Source organism: Onychostoma macrolepis, chromosome 11 (assembly GCF_012432095.1).
Source record: "Onychostoma macrolepis isolate SWU-2019 chromosome 11, ASM1243209v1, whole genome shotgun sequence".
In the NCBI taxonomy this organism is placed as follows: Eukaryota; Metazoa; Chordata; class Actinopteri; order Cypriniformes; family Cyprinidae; genus Onychostoma; species Onychostoma macrolepis.
The window spans coordinates 4,623,545-4,648,017 of NC_081165.1; the positions used below are offsets into that span (position 1 = coordinate 4,623,545).

Sequence of the window (24,473 nt, forward strand, 5' to 3'; positions counted from 1 at the left end):
GCGCAGAAACCATTCCAAAATTGTTCTCACGATCAAATATGCATAATATATTCATTTTTAGATTTTCTGAATGATTTTGATTTGTACTTTTTAATGGTTATTTGATGGTGTGGCAAATTTGTTAAAAAAAGTCTGCAATGGCTCAGCATAAGATAATACAGCAGGATGAAACAAAATCTGGATCTATGAAACACTCCCAGTGAAGATAAATGCTGTATAAGAAACAGCATTTATAAGCTGTATAAGAAAACACAAAAAGTTACCTCTCCTAGTTCAGCAGGAAAGTACGACTGTACAGAATTTGATGAGAAATTTCTTTATAAAATCAAAACATTTGGAAAACAAAGTGTTTTAAAAAAGAATGTGGCCAGACATTATGTGGACATCATTTAAAGTCATTAATACTTAAGGACTTTCACTTGCATGTACAGTAAGATTCTTGTAACAATTTCCAAAAGTTGTGCAAGGCATTTGAAAAATTTTTTGCAAGGCACATAACCGAGACAAATGCTAAAAACAAGAAAATGCTAAATTAGAATGGGGAGATGAGGCATGGTGGGGGGAAAAAATACATCAAACATTAAATGCTATTATATTTAAAACATGTTGCTAAAAAAAAAAAAAAACAATAATAATAAAAAATAGGTATCCTTTTTACAAGAAAGAACATAGTTTGTGAAACCATAGTTAACGACTTTTAGAAATTAGAACGCAAAGAAGAAAATACAAACAAACAAAGATCAATACAAATCATTTTGTAAAATAAAAAATATGCATTAAAACACAAACTTGTCTGTGTATTCTTCTTAGCAGTTCTAACCCTTAAATGACCCACCATGTTTCCTATGTTTTAAAACCCAGAAGACACCAAGTCACAAATAAAATGACAAATTTAGCAACAGATAATGCAAATAAACAAACAGGTAATACACACATATTCCAAACCACCAGAAAAGCATTCTTCATTAAGGAAAAATTTGACCTCTACTGCACTAAATGGCAAAATACAAGCACAAAAGATAAACACTATTTAAGAAAGAAAGAAAAAAAAAGTCTCTAATTAAATCCAATATCTCATGTTTAATTTACAAAACAGACATTGAGTCTGGAGGGGAAAGAAAGTATGTCAAAAAACATTTGCTCTGATAGTTCGCAAAAACATTAATATCCAATGGCCTTCTTAAATTACACTTTGCCATGGACTGCTACATTTACACATTTATCAACGCTTAACTGACTTGGAAGGGTTAATGCATTTCTAGGGACTTTTATCATATTTCCAGAGACATGGCTATGTAATAACATACACACCATATATGGATGCATGTACATGCCAAAACAAAAACTGCAAATTTGTCTTTGGACCGATAATGGAAGTATAGACTCCTAGAAGAGATCAACTAATTCTGTTGAGTACCACCGTTTACTGCTGCCACTGCAGGCTATATTTACCCTGTCACGTATCCGGATCAGTGCATTTACATGAAGCTGCTAGACTTTATGATCACTGCAGATTTATCCACCATACTCTGTGGTAATCATGCATTCATTCTGAGATCTGTGGAAATGATCTCATTTTGTTGTCTAAGCACATCTACATTTTGGCTGATGATTACAATGGCAAAAAAACCCCACAAAGACAAACTCCTCCACACTGTGAGAGGATATCAATAAGAGATAGACAAGGAATTATGGGAGCGGTCAAAAACCCAGTTCATAACATGCATCACTGACTACAAACAGAACAAAAATGTAACAAGACAAGGATAAATAAGCAATAAATAAAAGAACACGTATAGCATATGATGTGTTTGTTAATATTTGAAAACATTTTAAAAAAATGTCAAAAAGTCTGAGATGTCCTCTTGATGCATTCAAATAAAAAATGGTTTGCAGTGACACAAAAGTAGAAAGATGAAAGTAGAAAAGAGATATCTTTACAGTTTTAAGCAAATAGTATACAAGTATGCATGCACGCAGCTTACAACCTTAAACCATATGGCTCTATCCCAAATATCTTGCTGTGCTGCTTCTATATATGCAGCAATCAGAAGCTTATGAGTTGTTTTGGTAACACTGTTCTGTCATGTAAGGAGGTATAACGTTGTCATCAGTGGCGTGCACAGACCTTAACAGGGCGGAAGGACAAAAAGGCTATAGACTACAGAACCCACTATAGAACTATAATTTTGTAGGGTGCTTTTTAATCAAAAACATCCTACTCTATGATATTTCTCACCTACAAATAACTGTTAACATAGTAATATCATGTTATTAATACCATGGTACTCTTTGAAGTTTTGAAGCACATTTTATATTAAATTGTAAATTCCATGGTATATGAATGTGGTAATCATTTATTACCATTGCATGGTACCATACAGGTTGTTGTACTGAGTGATTACCATAAGAAATATGAAATATGAATACATGGTGGTCCAACACACTTCAAAGGATGCTGTTATAGAGTTTTAAAAAAATGGCTTATTGCTTACGCTTAAAAAAAATCTTTGGTTGAATTAGACAACTCTTCTGTTATTTATTATATGAATTGTGCAAAGGGACCACTCTTATTTTATCACTTTTATAAAGTCGGTAATTCTGACAGACTGATTTAAACATCCATTAAAGCAATACACAGTCAATTTTCAAAACCTCTCTGATCTGCTGGAGCATTAAAACTCTTTTATTATACAGCTCAGTAATTTTAACATTTTTATTCCACTATCTGCAAAGAAACTAATGTGTTTATAGTCAGTTATTACGAGACTGAAAGGAACAGTTTGTGCACACCACTGCTCATATTTGCTGAGATGCTCGGCTCATGTTTGACACTCTAGAGTTCCTCTTCTTCTTTTTATCTAACATATCAGTGTGTCATTGCTTGTAATACCTAATCACACAACTCTTCTAAATCCCAGAGAAAAATGTTATATTTTAGCTTTTAATGTTACTTTTTGCTTAATGATTTAGAATAGCTGAAAATAAAATATATGTATAGTGCACGCATGTTCTGAGACATGTAGATCACCTTTGGTCCTTGATTTGCCCTGAGTGAAAGGTTTGATTTGTAATAATGTGATGTATTCTTTTTTTCAATCTTTAAATTTAATTTTATAATCTTCTAATGCCCAAAACCTAAAGTTGGTGTAAGTGTCAAATTTAGATGTAGAGTTGTGTGGCTGGAGGGCTGTGAATTTGGAATGTTTCGTAAAGATGCATGTCATCAATAACACATGAAAGAAGCACATAGTTGCTGAACATATTAAAATAACATATAACAGACAATGCAACATCAAGAGTATAAAGTTACATTATGCAGTAAATGTATGTTGTGTTGAATTGGTCATTTACTGTATGTGGTTGTTTGCTGTTCTTTGGGGTTTTTTCTTTTCTTTTTTCTCATTGATCAGTTCTGATTATGTATCCATATGCAGTCATTAAAAAATGTTTCCCTTACAGAACAAGGCTTTGGGATGCATTCTAAAATATTTGGCATCGCCAAATGAAGTACAAAATATGCATACAACAAGTAACTTCCAGATATGGCTCTATGGCTTATTTTTCTCTGGTCTTGCATTCTTTTACATTTCTCTCAATTCGTTGTTACTGCTTTTGAAAAGTTGAGGGAAACTAGATGTGCAAAGTTGTGCATGTTTTTGTCATATGAAGCTTATTTTTTGAGTCATTATGGGAAATTGCTTGACTGAATGATTTTGTTTGTATCAACTGATCAGGTGTCTGGAATACAATGTTGTCCGCTGTTATCTGTATGTATCAGACCCACATACATACTGTCCTCCAGCGGTCACTGTGCTCTTCCTGTCGCACTCTTTCTAGCTCCACCCATGTCCACTTGCAGGAGTCCCCATTCCTCATCCTCGCTGTCCCCTGCTCGGTCCCGTCCCTCCTCCGCACACTCATCATCCTCGTCCTCTTCATCCTCCAGAGCAGATTCCTCATCCCTCTCACGTTTGATGGCCTGGATGGCGGGAGGTGGCAGGGGGGCAGAAGCACCGGTGTCTTTAGAGTCGGAGCTCTCCTCAAAGACCTCAGGATTCTCCAGCATCTCTCTGATCAGAGGAGGCATGGGGCCTGGGATCTCCATCTTTAGAGTGATGGCTCGCTCTGCTCCTAAAAACACACACACAAAGATGATCGTCTTCATGTTTTGTGTTTTAATATCTTCATTTAGGTCCATATTTTACATATTTATCATGAGTGCGTAGCACAGGTGCTCTCAGGTCTTAAGATCTGTACCCGACCCAAACTTCTTGGACTTCTTGGACCCGACATGCATAAGTTGAAAGTTGACAGATGTTAAAAGAACTTGGGTCTTTTTGGGTCCATTCGGCAAAAGCACATTTATTTCAAATAACCCGTGATCCAAGGCTACTAATGTCAGTCCTAACCCGTGTGTGAGGCGTTCATCAAAGTTTTGCACCCAAACCTGCTTGAGTCTCTGGTCAGACCTCGGATCTTCAGATTTAAATGGATTCGTGGAGACTTTTAGTGTGTAGTAGAGTTTGCATCGAGTAGAAGTCGTGTAGAAGTCAGCAGCTATCAACTAGGTGAGTGCGCTTTAAACATATCACACTGTAAAATTCCAAGACTTTATCACATTCTTCATACTGAGTACCATACAGGCATAAACAGTGCGTACCTTTAGTGCTGATGCCTCGGAGGTCAGTGACCTTCATCAACATTCGTGGGAACATGTGAGGTTTGTTTGGGCGTCGCCGGCGAGCGTAGATCTTTAACGCCTCTAGCAGAGGTTCCTGTAGCTGGTCAACCCGATGAGGTTCCTCCAGGTCCATGCGGTCTACTCATTCAGCCAGATGCAGAAAGGCATGACATGTCAATCAGAGTTCAATGACAGCAGAAGGAATAAACCAATCACGGAGTCAAAATGTTTAGCAAAGAAGCAGGACAACCAGAGCAACTACTGCTGAAGGTGCAAAGATTAAAACAGCACTCAGAGATAAGATTAGCACATCACAGAAATTACTCAGATATTTTCCACATGCAATTGAGTTTCTACCTGTAAGTAGTTGGAGAAGAAGTAAATAACACACTGAGCGACAGCAGTACCTCCACAGATGAGGCAGATGGCGCTAAGGAGCCCTGTCTCTGTGTCGTCCATCTCCAGGGGCAGGAGCTGCCCGGCGAAAGCAAACACCAGGTCTGTGAGTGGGCCGAAACCAGCGTTGTGCATTTGTGTTCTGTTGAGGGTCAGTCCATCTGAAAAGGTCATAGTGTCCTGTTCTGGAGTGTAGCGAGTACAAATCCGCAACATCTGCAAAGTTGAATTTCACAATTTAGAAAAAAGAAAAAAAAGGGTACAGTGTCTCTTTTTTTTTTTCTTTTTTTTTTCTCAGAATCCCACACCACGTGCACTGAATTTTTAAAGGCCAATTCACACTGCACAGTCACCATATTACAGTATGTCACCCCTCAGATGTTCCGAGACCTGACAAACCAGCGCTGACCAATGCCAACAGTGATCTACACACTGATCTGACAAAACCCACCGAATGTGTCTGTTGCAGTTTGTCTGCGTCTCTCAATGCAGAATGAATCGGCCTTTAAGTGATAGTTCACCTGAAAATAAAAATTCCGTCATCATTTTCTCACCCTCCACTTGTTAAAACCTTTGTAAGTTTCTTTCTTCTACTGAACACACACCAAAAATATATTCTGAAGAATGTTATGGAAGTCAGTAGCTACCGTCAGCTGTCTGGTTAACCTCATTCTGTAAAATATCTTCTTGAGGGTGAGTAAATGATGATGTTTTTTTATTTTTCCTTCTTTTTTTGTGAACTATCCCTGTAAGATGTGGCATCTATTGTAAAATTTTCTACCATGCATTTCAATGCAAGAATGTGTTTTGTTTGCACTGCCCCTAAAACATAAAACTGCGTTTTTATTGTATTTACCAGTATATCAAGGCAGGCAGATTTCAGTAAGGTGATCTGGTCTGCAATGGTGAGTGAAGTAAAACCTGGCAGACGTTTGGCAAACTCCACAATCTTTATAATGCACTTTGTGGAGAGCTCACTGAACTTATCCCACAGTCCAAGATCCAGCTGAACCCTATGATCCGCACTGGAATTCTGAAGTAAAAGTAAAACAGGAAAAAACGTATCCATAAACCTTTATACAATTAAACCAAAATGTCATAAAAAAAAAAGAAAAAAAAAGAAAAAAATCATTGTTAAATCACTGAACAGAAATTGAGTGTGTTCACATTATATGTGTGTGTATGTGCGTGTGTGCGTGTGTACGTGTGTACAACAGCACTATAGGCTGGCAAGTACAATAGGAGATATGCAGTAGGTGGACAGAGGTTTCAGTGTAACTGGTTACATTTCAGTTTTGACTAGCCAGCTGAAAATTTTGACTATTAATAATTCACAGTGCACATATCTGTAATGCAATTCTGACTTATAATAGTTCACATAAAACATGTCTACAATACAATTATGACTAATGAAAACCCCAGGCTCATAATGTCAGCCCTTGTGTTGTGTTTCCCGCCCTCTTGCGTCTATATATGGGTATTTTCCTGTCCTTATTTAGTTTGATTAGTTAATATGATTTCGTTCAGCTGTGTGTTTGATTATCCTGTGTATTTAGTTCCTGTCTGTTCAGTTCAGTTCCTTACTCATTACTCCCGGTGTTACTGTGTGTAAGCCCTGCCTTGTCTTGCCCTGTTTGAGTTTATTAAAGACTGTATTTGAGTTTATCCTCGTATCCTTGCTTCCCTCGTGTGTGTGCACCGTGACAGATAATCCATCATTCACATGCCCTGAAGTGTGAAACATGTAGAGTTTCATTTTTTTTTTAATTTTTAAATTTAGATTTCACTTTGAACTAGTAATATTTTTTAAAGATCCGTCCAGCTGCAATTATGTCTAGTCATAATAGCATACAGATATTATAACATCAATAAAATAAATCATATTTTTTTGAACGTTTTAATTTCCCCTCTAAGGTGCTAAGATTATACTTTCACTGGCACTGTGTGTAGCTCAAAGCACTCACAAAGAGATTATAGCAGTGACTGCCGAAATTTCATATTTCATACATACAGTCAGACATAGATAGATAGATGGATAGGTAGACTTAAATTCTCTTTATGCCATATGAAGTATTACAAGTACAGAGAAACTGTGTAGTGTGAAGGCAATCAATTGAACGATCACAGTGGCCTTATATTAAATGAGAAACTACACATTATATTTGATGGTTCAGTACATGTGTAATGTTATTACATTGGTGCGGGTCATTTGCATGATCTTGGCCCACATAGTCCTGCTCATGCTTATTTAGCTGACAGACAGAAGGATGTATGTGAATATGAATTAAAGTGTGAGAGCTCAGGACTCACAGTCGTGTATTTTCCGAGCTGACAGAGCGAAGGGAAGGTTTCCCTGTGTGCTTTGCTGACTTTATTAACCAGTTCTTCCAGTTCTCCACTCAGCTCGTAGCTTTCTGGAAGAACAACTTCCTCTTTTATGTCCTTCTTTTTCTTATTCCTGTCATTCCGGACCGCTTACAGATAAAGAACAACACAAAATGAAGCCAACCTTGTAGCATACACAAATAATAATAATAATAATAATAATAATTATTATAATAAAACATGCTACTCAATAGAATTTCTTTAGGGTTTTATTCATAGCAGGTAGTTCAGAACAAGACTTTTTTTTTTTTTTTTTTTTTTTGGAGGCAATCATAGATGTGCTTTTCACAAATTTGTGAATTCACTCTAAACTACAGCTTGCATGTCTTTATTGGTTGTGTGAACTGAGAACAGTATAGATGGTGACGTACTGCTCTGATTTTTACCTTCCTTAGACATGCCGACCTCAAAGCACTTCTGCAGCCTGCAGTACTGACAGCGGTTCCGTGTCACCTTATTGATCTGGCAGTTTTTGTCTCTGTGGCAGGTGTACACCATGTTCTTCTGGATACTGCGACGGAAAAAACCCTGTTATGAAGATAAGAGAGAGAAAGAAACACAGAAATATGGGCAGAAAAAAGGCAAGTTTAAATTCATGATTCATGTTTGAATTTAAAGGCTTTGTGATTTCATGAAGTTTAGATCATGAAAATTACTCAAAATTTTGTGTAATAGAGAACAGTTTTTATTAACTTCAACAGAGAAAGCAGCAGAGGGCACTAAAGAGTATGTTTGAATGAAAACAAAAGCTTTGATCTTGGTCTTATCACTAGGTGGCAGCACTCAAATAATCACATATGCTTATTTTATGCATGCAATGTGTTATAATGTAATTACACGTAATAGAGGTGTATTATTTGTCTAAGTCTTCACATTAGGCTGTATTTTCCACAAATCGTTTTCCCACTGCAGGGTTCAAACATGATTAACATTGTAAAATGCATTCTCAGGTGTTGTTGTATGTATGTCATGCATTTAAAGTGCATTCAAAGTTTGTCTAAAAACAAATAACACTCTTTTAGAAAAAAAAAAAAAAAAGTGTATATATATATATATATATATATATATATATATGCTACTTTCATATTATAGCTAATTTAGCTTTGGTTTATGGCAAAATTAAGTTTAAAAAGCCAGATGCATATTATATTGGCCTACATTAATTAACATTTAGACTTTGTCCAAATAAAATTTGTGGATTAAGTATGGTACAGTCTTATTATAAAAAAAAATAATACATATTTATTTGTTTGTTTGTTTGTTTGTTTGCTTATGTCTGTCTGTCTGTCTTTGGGGAACATATTTTGTTTGATCAATTTTAAATCTAAGTGGAAGGTTTTTAAGGTTTGGACCAAACCATAAATATAATTTGAGAAATACGAATTAGTGTGGATGAACTAGTTGGTCAAAAGTATATATACTGCATTGGTTTGCGTACCTTGCAGCCCTCACAAGAGCTGACTCCATAATGGTAGCCAGAAGATTTGTCCTGGCACACAAAGCAGGGTTTATAGACACGAGGAGGAGGGGGTGGAGAAGGAGAACTGGGAACCATCTCCTCTGAGCTTGTGCTCTGGGTCTCCACCGCTGCAGAAATCAGGAAGAAAAAGAGCAGCTAATTAGTGGTGATTTCAAAGGTAAGAATGTGGTTGTTGTTTTCGAACTCTCTACCCACACAGGCAAGTTCTGCACTGGAAAACATCACCACTCTTCAAAAATGTAAAAATCTATTTATACCATTAATATGTTAAAAATCTATTTACACTTAAAACAACAAAGCCACTTTCACTCTCTTTTCCCTGAGCAATTGTTTAGAGTAAGCCTGGGCAAAGTTGTGAGTTTACGATACATTTGTCATTATTTAACAGCACTGCACCATCAAAAATCATGATTGAATCGGAATGTATTTCCATTTGAAAGAATATTAGCATATTTAGAATGAAAGAGCCAAAAACTGGATGGTTGATAACTGAAGTTGTCAAATGCATTAAGAGGCATCTGCCCAGGGGTCTGAGCTCGAAGATAAATATTAAGTGAGCGCACTGAGGGGCAGAGGTGTTGAAAGAGAAGAGAGATGAGAAAAAATGAACTCCGGGACAGATGGATGAATTGATAATATGCTTTGACTGACACCTCAGCATGTGTTCGACTTGCTGTCACGCACCCAAATGGTACCACAGTCAGATTCATAAACATCCCGGACACCACCCATACAGACGCAGACATATAATCTAACACAGTTTGCCCAATTTAAACAGCACCGTGTGAATCCTGTGTAATATATTTTGCGTAAGTCCACACTGTCACTCGGTTCAACTTTCACCTCTAGACACCCTCTCCCCCCTCATGCTCTTGTTTCCTGGACCCTAAATTCCTCAGGCCTGGATGACTGGCTTTTTACTAGAGGTCCAGTCTCAAGATTGCCCGTAAAGCCCGTCTGTGGTCTGACCGAGGCCTGAGGCCTGCATGACCGGCACTTTATTGGCAGTGAGTTACCTTGGCCAGCCATTCACACTAGCAGCAGCTGTCCCCTCACTCTCCACTTGTAAAAAAAAAAATGAGAGAAAAACAGCTAAAACTGGGTCTTCAGAACTCCACATTTTACGGCCCACAGAGGCCTTCGCCCCCTCCTCCTACTGAATGGAGCGGATCCCCCAAATGTGCCTCTCATTCTCTCTTTCTTCTCCTCCCTCTGTCCTCCACTCTCCCTCCATGGGCACCGTTTAACAAGAGCAAAATGAGAGAAGGTATAGATGAGAAATCTCATAAAAAAAAAAACAGGGGGAGCTGGGGCTGGGGGAGGCTGGGAGAGACAAATGAAGAATGTGTGAGAGAGGGTGAATTTCACTTTGACCTTGGCTTTGACAGCAGCTTTGGCTACTCGAGACATGAACGTGAACCGAGAGTCACATAAATACTGCCAATGATCTAATCGCAACCTCAGCTGATATAAAATATGCAATATTGATGATGTGACATTTGGCAAACTATGAAACCAAACACCACAGAAATCTATTGTAGAGACGTTCCAAAGTCACAACCCAATTTTATTTTATTTTTTTTTAAATATACGGAACTTAGTCCGGTTAGATGTCGTATATAATTTGACTGGATTGAAAACAAAGCTGTGAGAGGAACAGTTACAATACAGTATATTCAACCCAATTCATGAAACTAAAAGCAGAGCACATTTCTGTCAGTTGTTTATATAGCTTTATTTGCAAAATTATGCATTCAGTTAATATATCTTAATAAATATACAAACACTGATTAAAAACTAACTAAATAAAAAATAAATAAATAAATAAAATAATAAATCTTAAGCAGCAAATCAGCATATTGGAATGATTTTGAAGGATCATGTGACAATGAAGACTGGAGTAATGATGCTGAAAATACAGCTTTTCATCACAGGAATAAATTACATTTTAAAATATATTAAAATAGAAAACAGTCATTTCAAATTGCAATAATATTTAACAATATTACTGTTTTTTTTACTGTATTTTTGATTAATGAATAAATTCATCCTTGGCCAAATATATATATATATATATATATATATATATATATATAAACACACAAACACACACACACACACACACATATGGCCTCCTTGCTTTATTATTTCATTGTTGTAGATTTCTTGCATTATAGAACATATTTTTTTTTATATTAAAGTGGGTGTTCACACAGAACATTCTTGTGTTCACAAACAGACAGAATGGAACAGAATGCAGGGTCACAAAATTCCTTTTTTTACAAGTTGAACTCATTTTAAATTGACACAGCATCTTAAAAAAGCAATAATCATTGCACACAGGGCTGAAAAATACATCTGTCTGATGCATATGTATGTAGATTCACAAAAAAAAAAAAAAAAAAAGTTACAGTCCCTGTAACATTATGTAGGTTAGGGTCAAGCACTAGTATTGTGTCTTTTTCTTTGGATTTTGTGCAGTTCTGTCATGCATATCAACACGTCTAGGGCTCTGGAATGCTGATAGACATAGTTCTTACACGTAATGTTCTGTGAAACACAAGGCCGAGGGTGATGGGCGAGTGAGTGGGTGAGAACGCAACCTGATCACTGTGTTTATGTAGTAACTTAGGCTGAATTGGCTTTATGTGTTTATGTGGCAGCAATGCTTGAGTGACACAGAGCGGTTCTGAAAACATCCAGCTCCTTCAGTGCTGGAGGAGTGGAAACCTGGCGCCACCAGAGAAATGACTGACAGACAAAAGGGGAAGAAAGATGGAATGCTATTCTGTTCCCATTTCAGTTTCTTTCTTTGTTATATTTGACATGCTAGTTTTGACTTGTGGAGGATTTGGTCGATTTTGAAATAAACAGGTGGAGTGTTCAGAAGAAACAGTTAAATGAAAGAAATGATTTTCTATATTGGCACTTGACACTCTAACTCTAACTTCTTCTGCTCAGTCATTGTTTTATGAATGGGACTGAATTATATTTGACTTATATTTGATTTAGACTTACTTCCATTAAAGCACTGGTTTACACAGAAAGAAAATGATTTAATTGCATGTTCTCAGCCCATATTTCTGCAGATTTCATATGTTTGCACTGTTTAGACAACGAACGCAGTGAAAGGTGATGCAGGTTTTATCAGTAAAGGAGCTGAGGACTTCAGCATGACAAGCCAGGTTCTCTCTGCTGGCTCAGATTGTGCTGGGAGAGACATGGACTCGCTGACGGAAACACTGATTTAATCCTCGTCTTTCAGCAACCTCAGCAAAACTAACAGGTGACCACAGTCTCTCTGACATCACCAGAAAGAAGCAAGTTCTCACTTTATAGAGAAACATCATGCAATGCAATATGTTGCCTGCTCAAGACTAGCATGCGCCTGATGTTATATTGTTATTTAATGAATTAGACATAGATTCAGTCATGACTACGTTTTGGTATATTTGTAGAAGTTTTGAACCACTGATCTTTATCATTTCACATAAGCAAAAAGGTTTACATTTTCAATACATATAATGTAAAAACTGTACATGGGTTAAGATTTGATTCAGGGTTAGTAGCAACAGTGTAATTATAACTGTAATTACATAAATTAATTACAGATGTAATTACATATAGGTATTTTTTAAAATATAAGTACAATGTAAACACATGTATGTACACAATAAGTGCATTGTACCAAATTATTAATTTAAATGTAAGTGTATAGTAGTTAAGGCCACCTAATATAAAGTGGGACCCAATAGTATGCACAATCAGAATGTCATAATGAATGTACTAGATTAAAAAGAAAAGCAAAAGAATGATGTTGTTAAGGATACACACACAATAGTTTGCAGACTGAGAGTAGAGATGAATGCTTCTTTTATTTCTTCTGCGTGGTTGTGTGTGTGGATGGACTGAACTGCATGATTGAGTCAACTCAAAAGTTACACTATTGTTTTCAAGGCATTCATGAAGCTTTTAATGCTCTTTTAACTACAAATTGAGCAAAGGCAAATGAGTCATTAGCAGTGTTGGGCTAGTTACTCAAAGAATGTAATATATTACTCATTATTAGTTACTCCTTTCAAAAGCAATATTGTTTCTTTACTTATTACTTTCTGGCAACAGTAATTAGTTACACTACTAGTTACGTTACTTTTTCTTCACGCCCCACAGAAGTTGTAACTGTGTATCCTCCAGATAAAATTCTTCTAGAATGTTACTAACAACATATTTCTGCCTCATCATTTGACCAAAATCCACATTGGATCGCAGTCAGAAGTTATTACAAACACTCAATTGTGATTGATAGTGACATTCAAGTGTTGTATTCATCTCATTAATTGTCATGTGTAGCTTGAAGTCATTTTTCCGTTACCCATATGCAATTAAATTTTGTTATGTATTTTATCAAATCACAGAAGTTTGTAAGAAACTGTTTAATTGTCCAACAATATTTTTAATTATATTAATATAATGTACCACATGCTGATCAGAGAGATGTAATGCCAGAGTGAAGTAAAGCCACAACTTACACAACAGATCTTTTTTTCCTGACAAAATCAATGTAATGCAATATTTCTATCTGCTGAATGTAAGCTTTTCCATATTCCAAGCTTGCCTGCTGCACTGGAGATATCACATGCGTGTGCGAGTCATGAAAATTATGAAAATAAATCTAGGAATTATTTGATTGTTAGATTTTAAATCAGCAGGGTTGAGGCATCAAAAGTAAAACTGAGCTGTTTTATGGAAATATATTCAGTAAATATTATTACTGAAATCTTATTAGTAATTAGTTACACTAGTTACTGCAAAAAGTAATATTATTACAGTAACTAAATTACAAGTAACTAGTTACTGCCCAACACTGGTCATTAGTACACTCTTAAAATTGCTGGGTTAAATATGGACAAACACACCGATTGGGTTGTTTTCAACCAACTGTTGGGTTAAATGTTTAACCTAACCGCTGGGTCAAAAACAACCCAATCGCTGAGTTTGTCCATATTTCACCCAGTGCTGGGTTGTATTTAACCCAGCATTTTTTAGAGTGTAGTCACCAAACAGATTTTAAGTGAACACAAAACTTTTTATACAAAAGCAAAAAGAAACATTTAAAGATCATTCAAGAGCTCGTCAGTTGCGTGGAGCTGTTTGAATAGTTTCTTTCGTTTTCTTGGAAAAAAATAAAAAATAAGCCTCTAAAAGACAACAGTATTTGTCTTAACTCCTTTTAGTAAAATGCTGACGCAATCAGTTTTACAGGCTTTCTGCATGTTGTTAGAATTTGTAACATCTCACCAACATTCGACTTGAAGTGTTACTGAGAAATTTAACAAGTTGGGTCAATTCAGGTTTGCCTCCAAAACCTTATGTTAGGGTTTAGATGTTTGCTATATGCTGTAAATGCCAACGTTTCTGAACATTTGGCTTGATGGATCAAAGCATTAAAACCTCATTTGATTTGCTTGTTGTACTTTTACATAACTGCTCATATTAATCAATGCTCTGGTAAACTAACCAGTGGTGTGCTCTGATCTCTCATGGCGTGTACAGACCTCCACTGGACCTCTATAAGGGCAAAGAAAGTATTATTTATTTCATAATTCACCAAAGTGTACTGAAGAAAATTTTGTCCACATTCTCCAGGGTTCCTTTAGACATTAATGCATACGCGCACTCTTCAAATGAAAGAAATTGATTGAAATGCATATATACTTACACATATCTATATCCATATAGTCCAGAAGTCATAATAACAACAAACTTCTCACCACAGGTCGAGAGATGTAGTTCTTGAGACCATGGTTGGAGATGATAATTAATATTAATTTTCAGTTTAACAAATAAAACAGTGAGAATCGAAGAGATAACTTAATCTATCATCATTTTGTGATGTAAAGTTATGTTTGAACAACTGAAAAGTCATCTCTTCCATGAGCACTTTACTATTTCTTATGTCCCTCCATGCTCAAGCTAGACAACGTTTGAAACTGTATTACTAGCACTGCTCATGTTTATTGCCTCCTTATGATGAATTGTTGTATTCCTCATTTATAAGTGGCTCTGGATAAAAGCATCTGCTAAATGACTGCTGTACAGCACAGTTCAAGGAAGCTCCACTCTGAATGTTTAAAATATTCATTACTAGTTTTAATAATATTTTGTATGTATTATTAGTAGCAGTAATAGTAGTATTTTATTATTAGTAGCAGTAGTAGTAGTGTAATTAATTAATAGTCATACTCACTGTGTGTGTACTTAGATAGACTTTTGGGAAAAAAATAGGGATAACATGGTTTTTGGGATAGGGTTAGAGTTAAGTCAGGGTTAGTCTGTAGGAGTTATGCATGCATACATATTGTATTTTTCAAATCACATGTCCTCTGTAGGATGCTGGAGTCTTTCCAAGCATGTCTGAGTGCAGACAGGGAAACGGCTATCACAGGGCTAACACACACACACACACACACACACACACACACACACACACACAGACACACATTTACATCTATGAGCACACCTACAGACAATTTAATGTCTCCAATTTACCTATCCAGCACGTCTTTGTATTGTGAGGGAAACCAGAGCGCCTAGTACTCACAAACATACACATAAGCATACAGACTTTTTCCTGCCCTGGCATGTCACCATTTTGAAAATAATGCCCTGAAATATTTCAGCTTTGAAAACACATAATGCTCGTGCCTGTGAACTAAACCGATTCTTGTTTTTCACATTCACAAGAGACACACATAACAAAAGCCACAGTCTTTGGCTTGACTAAAAGCTCATTTAATCCTTTAACAAGCTGTGCTTGATCCAAACCAGCACCTGTGTGAAACTACATACTAAACATACACTATGCCTGACCCATTCTGCTTTCTGCCTATGACCAGACTGTGAACATGAATAAAGCTGGATATTAATACTGTAGATAGAAACTAAGGTAAAAACAAGAAAGACAGTCGGTGCCAATAGCCTTGTGGGCAATGCACCGACATACAGTGCCTATTGCGCTACGGGCGTCCTGAGTTCAAATCCCAGCTCGAGGACCTTTCCTGATCCTGCCACACTCTCTCTCTCCCACTTTTGCTTTCTGTAAACTCTAAACTGTCCTGTCATCATAAAGTCAAAAATGCCAAAAAAACAAAAAATGTGAAAGGGGATGAAATGACAAATGAGGATATAAACTGACACATACATTTAAATCTATTATTTAACCAATATAGTCATTATTGAGCATTATTCACTGGCTGATAAATGTGTTACAGTGTTTGATTCATAAGATGTTAGGTCCAGACTGAAGAAGGCCTGTGGTTGAATCTTCTGCATTTATCACTCTGTGTCTATGTATTAAAAAGAAGTATTTTTGCAAGGCATTTCCATAGACATTTTCAGATTTTCATTTATTTTTTGTTTGGTTGACGCACCTGGGGCCTCATTTATAAAGCGTGCGTTTGCTCAGATTTGATCTGAGAGTGTGCGTACGCTTAAATCCATGCCAGTGCTCATATTTGTAAAAACGTTTTTTGACGTGGAAAAGTGCTTAGCGTCACGTCAGGGTGTGAGCAGACGTACACAGTTTTTCTTGTCGGAGTACTGCAGGTTTTTGAAAATATAAGCTGTTCTGAATGAAACCATTCATTTGCGTGCAAGTACACGATCATTTGCGATTCATAGATTCACTTCGGAAAGAGAGGCGTACATGCGTTTTCTGTTCGTACGTTCATTTTATGAATCACACATACGTATATTTGAGAGATGATCGTAAGATCAATTTTAGGATGGTTTCTGCGCAACATTTTATAAATGAGGCCCCTGGACTTGCTGGAACAGCGCCGTGATTATTTTCAATAAGGATTGACTAAATCAGTGAAAGTCAATCATGGTTTTAGTTTACTGAAAAGTCTCCGTTTATGAAACATCAAAGAACAACTAAGCATAAACCTTAGCTAGCGTCACCCCCAGATCCTCTGCACACATGGACCAACACATGTCCTGATGGGCTGAAGGAAGACTGCAAAAACAGGAGCTGTCTTTCTTAGAAGCAAGTTGTTAAACTTGGATTGCCCCTTTCATTCAACAGCATGCATACAAAGCTTTCTTCTTTATAGTACCTCATAAACTGACCCTTTTATTTTGCCTTTTCAGGGTGAAGCTGAGTCAACATTTGGCCACCTCCTCCCCAGCCTCAGTGAACATCGTAACACCCCACTCAACCGACAGGCTAAAAAACGTATTCCTGATCAACAACTCAGTGTCATTCGTCCCGTTCCTGACGGGAACTTAACCAAAGAACCCATCACATCCTGACAAGAATTTAGCCAATGAATTATTCCATCCTAGTAAGAACCCAGTGTGGAGAGCTGCAAAGATGGACTTCATCCTGCCAAAACATTACAATTTGTTAAAAATATACTGCATTGTGGTCAAAGAGATGAAGAATATATGTTTCCATTTTATTCCAACAGTGTTACCAAACTATAATTTGTTTAAATAAATCACTTTGCATTTAGTAACGAGACTGAGAACAACTTGACCTTGAAGTCTACAAAATGTCTAGCCATAACCAACAATCAAACGAGGAAACTAAACTTGCATCAATTGAAGCACACAGACCCCAGATCTGTTACTAACCACTTCAAATTGGAGACAGACCTGCCCACAACAGATCCTAAGGCTAATGAACTAGCTAAAGCTAACAAGTTCAAGTTTAGCTGGTGAGGTACGACTCTGAGACCTCAGCTGTTGCATCTTGAGGGTGGTTAAAAAGGGGTGAGAAAAGAAATCAGGCCATTGTCAAAGGATTCATTGTGGGGTTGGCCTTGTTGTGGGGTGCAATGTTCTTTCAACCAGCCCAGTCTGGCTATAAAATGACATTACAGCATAGGGGCAAATTCCAGCAGGGGCATGTGAAATCTACTCAGTCGCACATAGAATAAGGCACAGACACATTTGCATGGGCTTTGTCCTATGATTCATTTCCCTAAATATGGATCTTGTTTTCGGTATTTCCCTTACTAGTTCTCTGAGTTTGCAATGAGTCTATAAACATTGCAATGAGTCAGCTCAATTACTGCATGTAACAGACTCTAAACAACTGGACAAAGAAAAAACTATTTTTCATGTACCAAAGAGTAATTCGGGATAAACCAGCAGACTGAAGAACTCTGTTAACAAGTGGGAAGATCTTCTAGGATTTTTATTTTTTTATTTTATTTTTTATTTTTTGGGTGAATTGGTGGCACTTGAATTCTCTTAAATAATGGAGTCACTGTGCTACTTCAGTTCATTTATTTAATATCATACGTTTAGCGGATGTGCTAAATAACTTGGATCTCATTATGTGGCATTAAAATTTCATAATAAATACACAAAGCATTTCCATATGGAACAAAATCTTTCTGTGGCCATAAAGAAGCAAAAGATGAGAAGAAACCCACTAATCATCAATTCTCTTCTGCTCTCTGTCTGTCCCCATGGGCTCCCTAATCCTTTAATTGAGTTCATTGTATTCCTAATTGTATAATTAAAGACATCCATTAAGGTCAAAATGGAGTGACACAAGAGACTCCAAGCACACACACTCACACACACACACATGAGAGAGATTAAATAGTTTTTTGTACATTATTGAAAACTAGAGTGTGTGCATTATTTTGTATTTGTTTATTACCTAAATCGGACACACTTTATATTAGGTGGCCTTAACTACTGTGTACTTACATCAGAAAATAAGTACAATGTACTTATTGTCTTCACACTGTATTGCAAAACACTTTTGCTGCTATTGAGGTGGGATATGGATAAGGTTAGGGACAGGTTTAGTGGTATGGGTAGGTTTAATAGTGGGTTAAGATGTAAGGGATGGGTCAACAGTGTAATTATAAATGTAATTACAGAAATTAATTACAAATAGGTATTTTTAAAAATATAAGTATAATTTAAAAACATGTATGTACACAATAAGTGCATTGTACCAAATGATTAATTCAAATGTAAGTAAATAGTAGTTAAGGCCACCTAATATAAAGTGGGACCCCTACATTTACATAAATGTTTTGGATTTTCTTAAATATTCCTGACAATAATCAAATAGCTTATGTTTAATAGTATAACCAAATATTTCAGTGTCCAGTAAAGGCTATACTTTGCTTGAACACATTGCCACTGTATTTATATATAAATTTTTAATTGTTTCCACCAAATGTATGCATGAAACATGTAGTTACAGTACATCTATACGCTTTCAGTGTTTACTCCACTTTTAATTGTCACTTTTGCAGGAAAAAAAAAATGTTTTAAATATGTAACTGTTGTCATTATCATTACTAATTATAAGCATCTGTAACAATGACACCATTCATAAATATGCCAGTTAAAAAAAAAATTTGACAGAAGAACAGTTTACAACATGTAAACTGCACAGCTGTAAAATTGTGTAGTGGTAGGCTTATAAAATATGCAAAAGTGCATTCTTTATCAGCACAAGTCAGTTTGTTCTGTGATCTAGGCAAAACTTCTGGCAGCCAGCCATTAGGAAGTTAACAAGAGTACCATTTAAGTCAGTTAGCACATGACAAGATGCTGAGCACATACTGCATTCATTTAGACTCCTACTTTAATAAATGCTAAGAGTTCAAACGACACACAGTATCAAGAACAGAGTTGGTGTGAGTAGTGGAGGTATAGAGACATCACACTTACACTGCAGGCTAGTATTGTTGCTCCATGAGAAAGGTTCTAGGCCAGGGAAGAAGGAGCTTGCTTTCCTGAGCATGCATGAACTCTGAGTGGATACGTCAAAGAGGGGTCTTGCCCCTACCCCGAGAGCCTCCACACAGTCAAACATGATGTCCAGCCTTCGCCAAGAACTCAAACTCTGTCCCAGATGTTCTGTACTGTGTCTCAAGCTGTCTGTCAACTGCAGAGACGGTTAAGCAACACAGTAGACGATGACCAACAACAACAATGTAGAGTCTGGAGTTCCCCAGTCAATCTGGAACTCCTGCCAAAGATATCGACGGCAAGAGAAAGTCTCAAGGACTTGAGACTTCTGTTTCAGGTGTAGCTGTCACTGTAGCCAGCAGCTTCTCTCTTAGTGACCTGAACTTTTCTGTAGCCTAGCAGTTCCTCGTAGAGTCAAGCGGCTCCTGTGCAGCTCTATGCTGACCATCACCCCGTGCCTGTTTTTCTCCAGCGTCTGTTGAGTTCTTGAGCTTTGTCAAACTCAATCTGACTGTCAAGACTCTTAAGTGTCAGCTAACATACTGTGACTCGACAACCTGCACTATTTCACTCGCCGCAGCTTGCTCAGCCCACAACAGAGGGAGTGGGGCAGGAATTACAGAGCGAGGGAGGGGAAGAGAGAGGGAGGGAATGAGGCGGGTGCTTTTGTGGTTGGCTGAAAGACAAAACTTTCCCTTCCATTTTCTGCTAGAGCAATCCTGTCAGCCTGCATCATAGTTTATACCTTTGCAAATAAAAACAAACAACATGACCTCCTCTCACTCCCTCTATCTATCAATCTTCTTCTGCTCTTTCTATGAAACATATCGCCTTCCTTTTCATCATGGAACCCCTTTTCGTAATCAAGTGTTGATAAACATGGTTGTGCACCCTTCAGAACTGAAAAATTCTGTTTGCTGAATTTGAATTTAAATAAGCTTAATGCAAAATGCAGAATATACAATAAGTAAAATAAATCGGTATCATTTAATAAGTATAATTACAATTAATTGAAATTCAACCATTTTTATATACTTTGAATGTTAACTTGATAAAACTTTCTTTTAGACGTTGAGAAGGACAGATGAGCAACTTTAAATTACTTAAATACCAAATTCTCTGGTTCTGAATTTTACCAAATGTAAATCATATATGCAGATTTGTAATATATTTGTTATATATTTGTGACATTAAATACATTCTGAAATTCATGATAATCCTTTGATTCAGCTTTTCAATTTGTAATGAAACATTTTGTGTTAAACAAAGAAAATGCAAAATTTAAGACCTGTTTTCAAAACTTTGAAACAAAGCTTTGTCAAGTCAAGATTCAAAGCCTACAGTAACATCAAGATTTTTTTTAAACAATTTTTGAACAGGCTTTTTCTTCTCACTTCCTGTGCTTAAAAGGTCAAAAATGAACCAAAAAAGGTAGATATAGAGAAGAAGCGTGTTTTGGTTTGACTGCAAAGGTTTACGGATGCACAGTGTAACTATTTGAAGTCTACTGCCACCTTTAGGCAACTCACAACCTGGCAAAACCCCTTCAACATTTCTCTTTCTGCAATGTTTTCACTGGCAGTCCTATCATCGGCCCCGGCTCTCACCTCTCCTTGACAGTTTTACTTTTCACTTCTTATTTTTCTGTTCCCAACTTACATCATCTTTATTTTTCTCTCAGTTTGTCATTTCATCAAGTGCACCACAACATAATGCTGTCCAGATCTGTGGTAACTCTTCCAAACAGTCGCTACTGAAATATGCCGAAATCTACGTCAACTGTCCCTGTTGACTCTGTATTGCATTTCTTTATTATTTTGCAATGTCTTCCAAACTTGTCTTGACCCAGCCAAAGTCTGCATCCAATGTTCTTACTTTGACATGTTTTTCATGGTTGTGTGCATTATTTAGAATGCAGCGCTGAAGACTACAGACATATTTGTGTCCGCATATTTACAGAGGCTGCTTTAAAACTGCATCAGTGAGGAAACTTTGATTAAATGATGACAGACATGTTTTATGTTTTTGCTCCAGATGTTGCAGATGACATTTTCCTGAGCAAAACAGCATGTAATATATGACTTTGAAATTAAGCAATTTTATGAAAAGCATTTATTCTGCAACATGCATGTGTCTGACGCTTGTCTTTGTTTGTTGCATTTCAGCAGTTTTTTCTTCAGCAAATCACACCAGTGCATCTGCGTGGCTGACTCATGTGTCTCATTATAATCACATTTCCTCCAGAAGAGTGTGAGAGAAACAGTGTGGCATTAAATTTACACAAACCCACAGCCTATATGATCCACCTTCCTTCCCTCCCTCTCTCTCTGCTTTTCCCTTTTCCTCCCCTCATTCGAGAGGACTGAACCCTGAAAGCCAGCCCCAGTGGGGTGCTAACTTTCCCCAAACTTCTGCCCACCCTCTCTCTCGTTCACTCTCTTTATCTGGCGCCTGGTTCTCTATCCCTGTCTCATTCTGCTCAGTCTGCTTTTCATTGTGTTACATATTTTGTTCCACACAATATTCTATTGTATTTTTATATTTGTTTTATTGTTTTATACAGCACTTCTGTATATAAGAAACTGTCTTTGTGACATGTTTCGCTGGGTTACTAATCACCAGTATGCAGTAATAATACACTCCAGAGGAGGAATGAAACATTATACCGAAACTAGTGAATGTAGTTTATCAAAAAAAAAAAGAAAAAAAAAAAGGTCGGTCCCACTTTATATTAGGTGGCATTAACTACTATTTACTTACATTTGAATTAATAATTTGGTACAATGCACTTATTGTGTGCATACATGTTTTTACATTGTACTTATATTTTTAAAAATACCTGTATGTAATTACATCTGTAATTAATTTCTGTAATTACATTTATAATTACACTGTTGACCCATCCCTTACACCTTAACCCACCCTTAAACCTACCCATACCACCAAACCTGTCCCTAACCTGTCCCGTATCACACCTCAATAGCAGCAATAGTGTTTTGCAATACAGTATGAACAGAATAAGCACATTGTACTTATTTTTTGATGTAAGTACATAGTAGTTAAGGCCACCTAATATAGAGTGTGACCAAAAGGTCACTTTACAATAAGGTCCCATTTAGTTACTGCATCATTAACTATTATCATTAACTACCAATGAGCAATACTTTTGGTACAGTGTGAACTAATCTTTGGTTACACTTTTTTAAGGTGTCATTGTTACAGTGTAATTACACATTTAATAATGAGCAATATTAATTAACAACATGTTATACTATAGTGTTATGGTTAGGATTAGGGATTGGTTTAAGGTTTGTTACTGTAATTATGTATAATTTACTGTCATTGCTATACATGTAATGTGTAACAAGGACACTGTAAAATAAAGTGTTACCAGTCTTTGTTAATGTTAGTTACAAAAAAATACAACTGTTCATTGTTAGTTCACGGTTAGTCAGCTCAGGTTCATTGAATAACTGAAATAACTTTTGATTCTTATTACATATTAGTAAATGATGAAATTAACAGTAACTAAGATTAATGATTGTTTTATATATATATATATATATATATATATATATATATATATATATATATATATATATATATATCTTTCATTGTTAGTTCATGTAAATAATGTAGATAACTAATTTTAACAAATGGAAATACTTTTGCTTTTTCTTCCAGCACTTTTGAACAAAAACAAAAATCTGTTTCATAGATTGCTAATCAGTGTTATTTTAAATGCAGCATAAAAGCATGCCATTCTTACTAAGAGAAGTAAAAGACATTTGATCAAGCTTTCACAAAATACATTTTCACTAAATTGGAATCCAAATTTTGGCAAACGCAATTTACAGAGTTGCTTTTCTTTCGCCCGCCTTCCCTTTTTGTAGACATCTGTTAATCTGCACATACGTTACCCCCTATTTCACCCCATACCTTTGCTCTCTCTGCCTCAACATTTTCACCTGTCTTTCAACACGTCCCCCTCCCTCTCTTGCTCTTTCTCATTCTCTTGTTCTCCCTCTCTCTCTTGCACACACACACACACATATGCACACACACGCACACACTCCGCAGTGACACACAGCAGGGAGCAGCACTGCACAATCTCAGCCAGTTCTGTTCTCTCCACACCTTGAGGCAATTACACCCCCCTTCAAACACACACACACACACACACACACGCAAGCCAAGGCCTGAGGACTGCAGAAAGGAAGGGGGAATGCAGACAGGAAAAGGCGCCCCATTCTGTCTCTTTCTCTCTGTCTCTTTCTCAGGCCCTTCTGCTTTTCATCTATCTGCCAATCATTCTTGTCCATCTGTGCCTCTGCTCTTTTTGTATCTTTTTATTTTTTTTAATTGTCTCTGTCTTTTTCCATTGGTGTTGGTGGCTCATCCGCAGGCTTTTGCAGAATCAAACACAAGTTTTTTTTACTGCCGAGCACTGGCGTCATGGGATGCCCAGACAGACTGAACAAAACCTACTCTGTTCAAACGGCTCAGTCTTCTTCCAGCGAAGAACATAAACCTGGCCCTCATACTTTGTGGTTGGAGCTACACAGCATTTGGGTTTGGATTTCTGACTGCATGTGTGCTGGATTTGCTTGTATTGGAATGTGTGGTTCCTTGGGGGTCTGGTGTGTGTTCGTGTGTGTGTGTGTGTGTGTGTGTGTGTGTGTGTGTTGTGTGCTGGTCATGAATTGTAATCTGACCCTCTAGGGGGAATACAGGCTTTACTTCGTTACAGGGCACTTATGTACACACACATACAAACATTTGCAAAAGTCCAATTAACTT

General features: G+C 36.8%; 1 protein-coding gene across 3 annotated transcripts in view; it reads right to left on the reverse strand.

Annotated features, from left to right (window-relative positions):
* Positions 1–98: 98 nt before the first annotated feature.
* Positions 99–24,473, reverse strand: part of rargb (retinoic acid receptor, gamma b) — a 45,670-nt gene continuing 21,295 nt past the window's right edge. The window contains exons 1-9 of one of the 3 annotated variants that reach the window (XM_058792325.1): positions 14,665–14,774; positions 14,464–14,513; positions 8,904–9,052; positions 7,852–7,993; positions 7,391–7,554; positions 5,937–6,113; positions 5,092–5,296; positions 4,664–4,822; positions 99–4,134 (exon numbers count right to left, since the gene is read on the reverse strand). In XM_058792325.1, coding sequence (XP_058648308.1) covers positions 3,809–4,134; positions 4,664–4,822; positions 5,092–5,296; positions 5,937–6,113; positions 7,391–7,554; positions 7,852–7,993; positions 8,904–9,052; positions 14,464–14,513; positions 14,665–14,696 — 1,404 coding nt within the window. In that variant the 5' untranslated portion in view covers positions 14,697–14,774 and the 3' untranslated portion in view covers positions 99–3,808. Of the gene's footprint in view, positions 4,135–4,663; positions 4,823–5,091; positions 5,297–5,936; positions 6,114–7,390; positions 7,555–7,851; positions 7,994–8,903; positions 9,053–14,463; positions 14,514–14,664; positions 14,775–19,652; positions 20,239–24,473 lie in introns of those variants that run through there. The other 2 variants (XM_058792324.1, XM_058792323.1) reach the window with 2 other exon arrangements.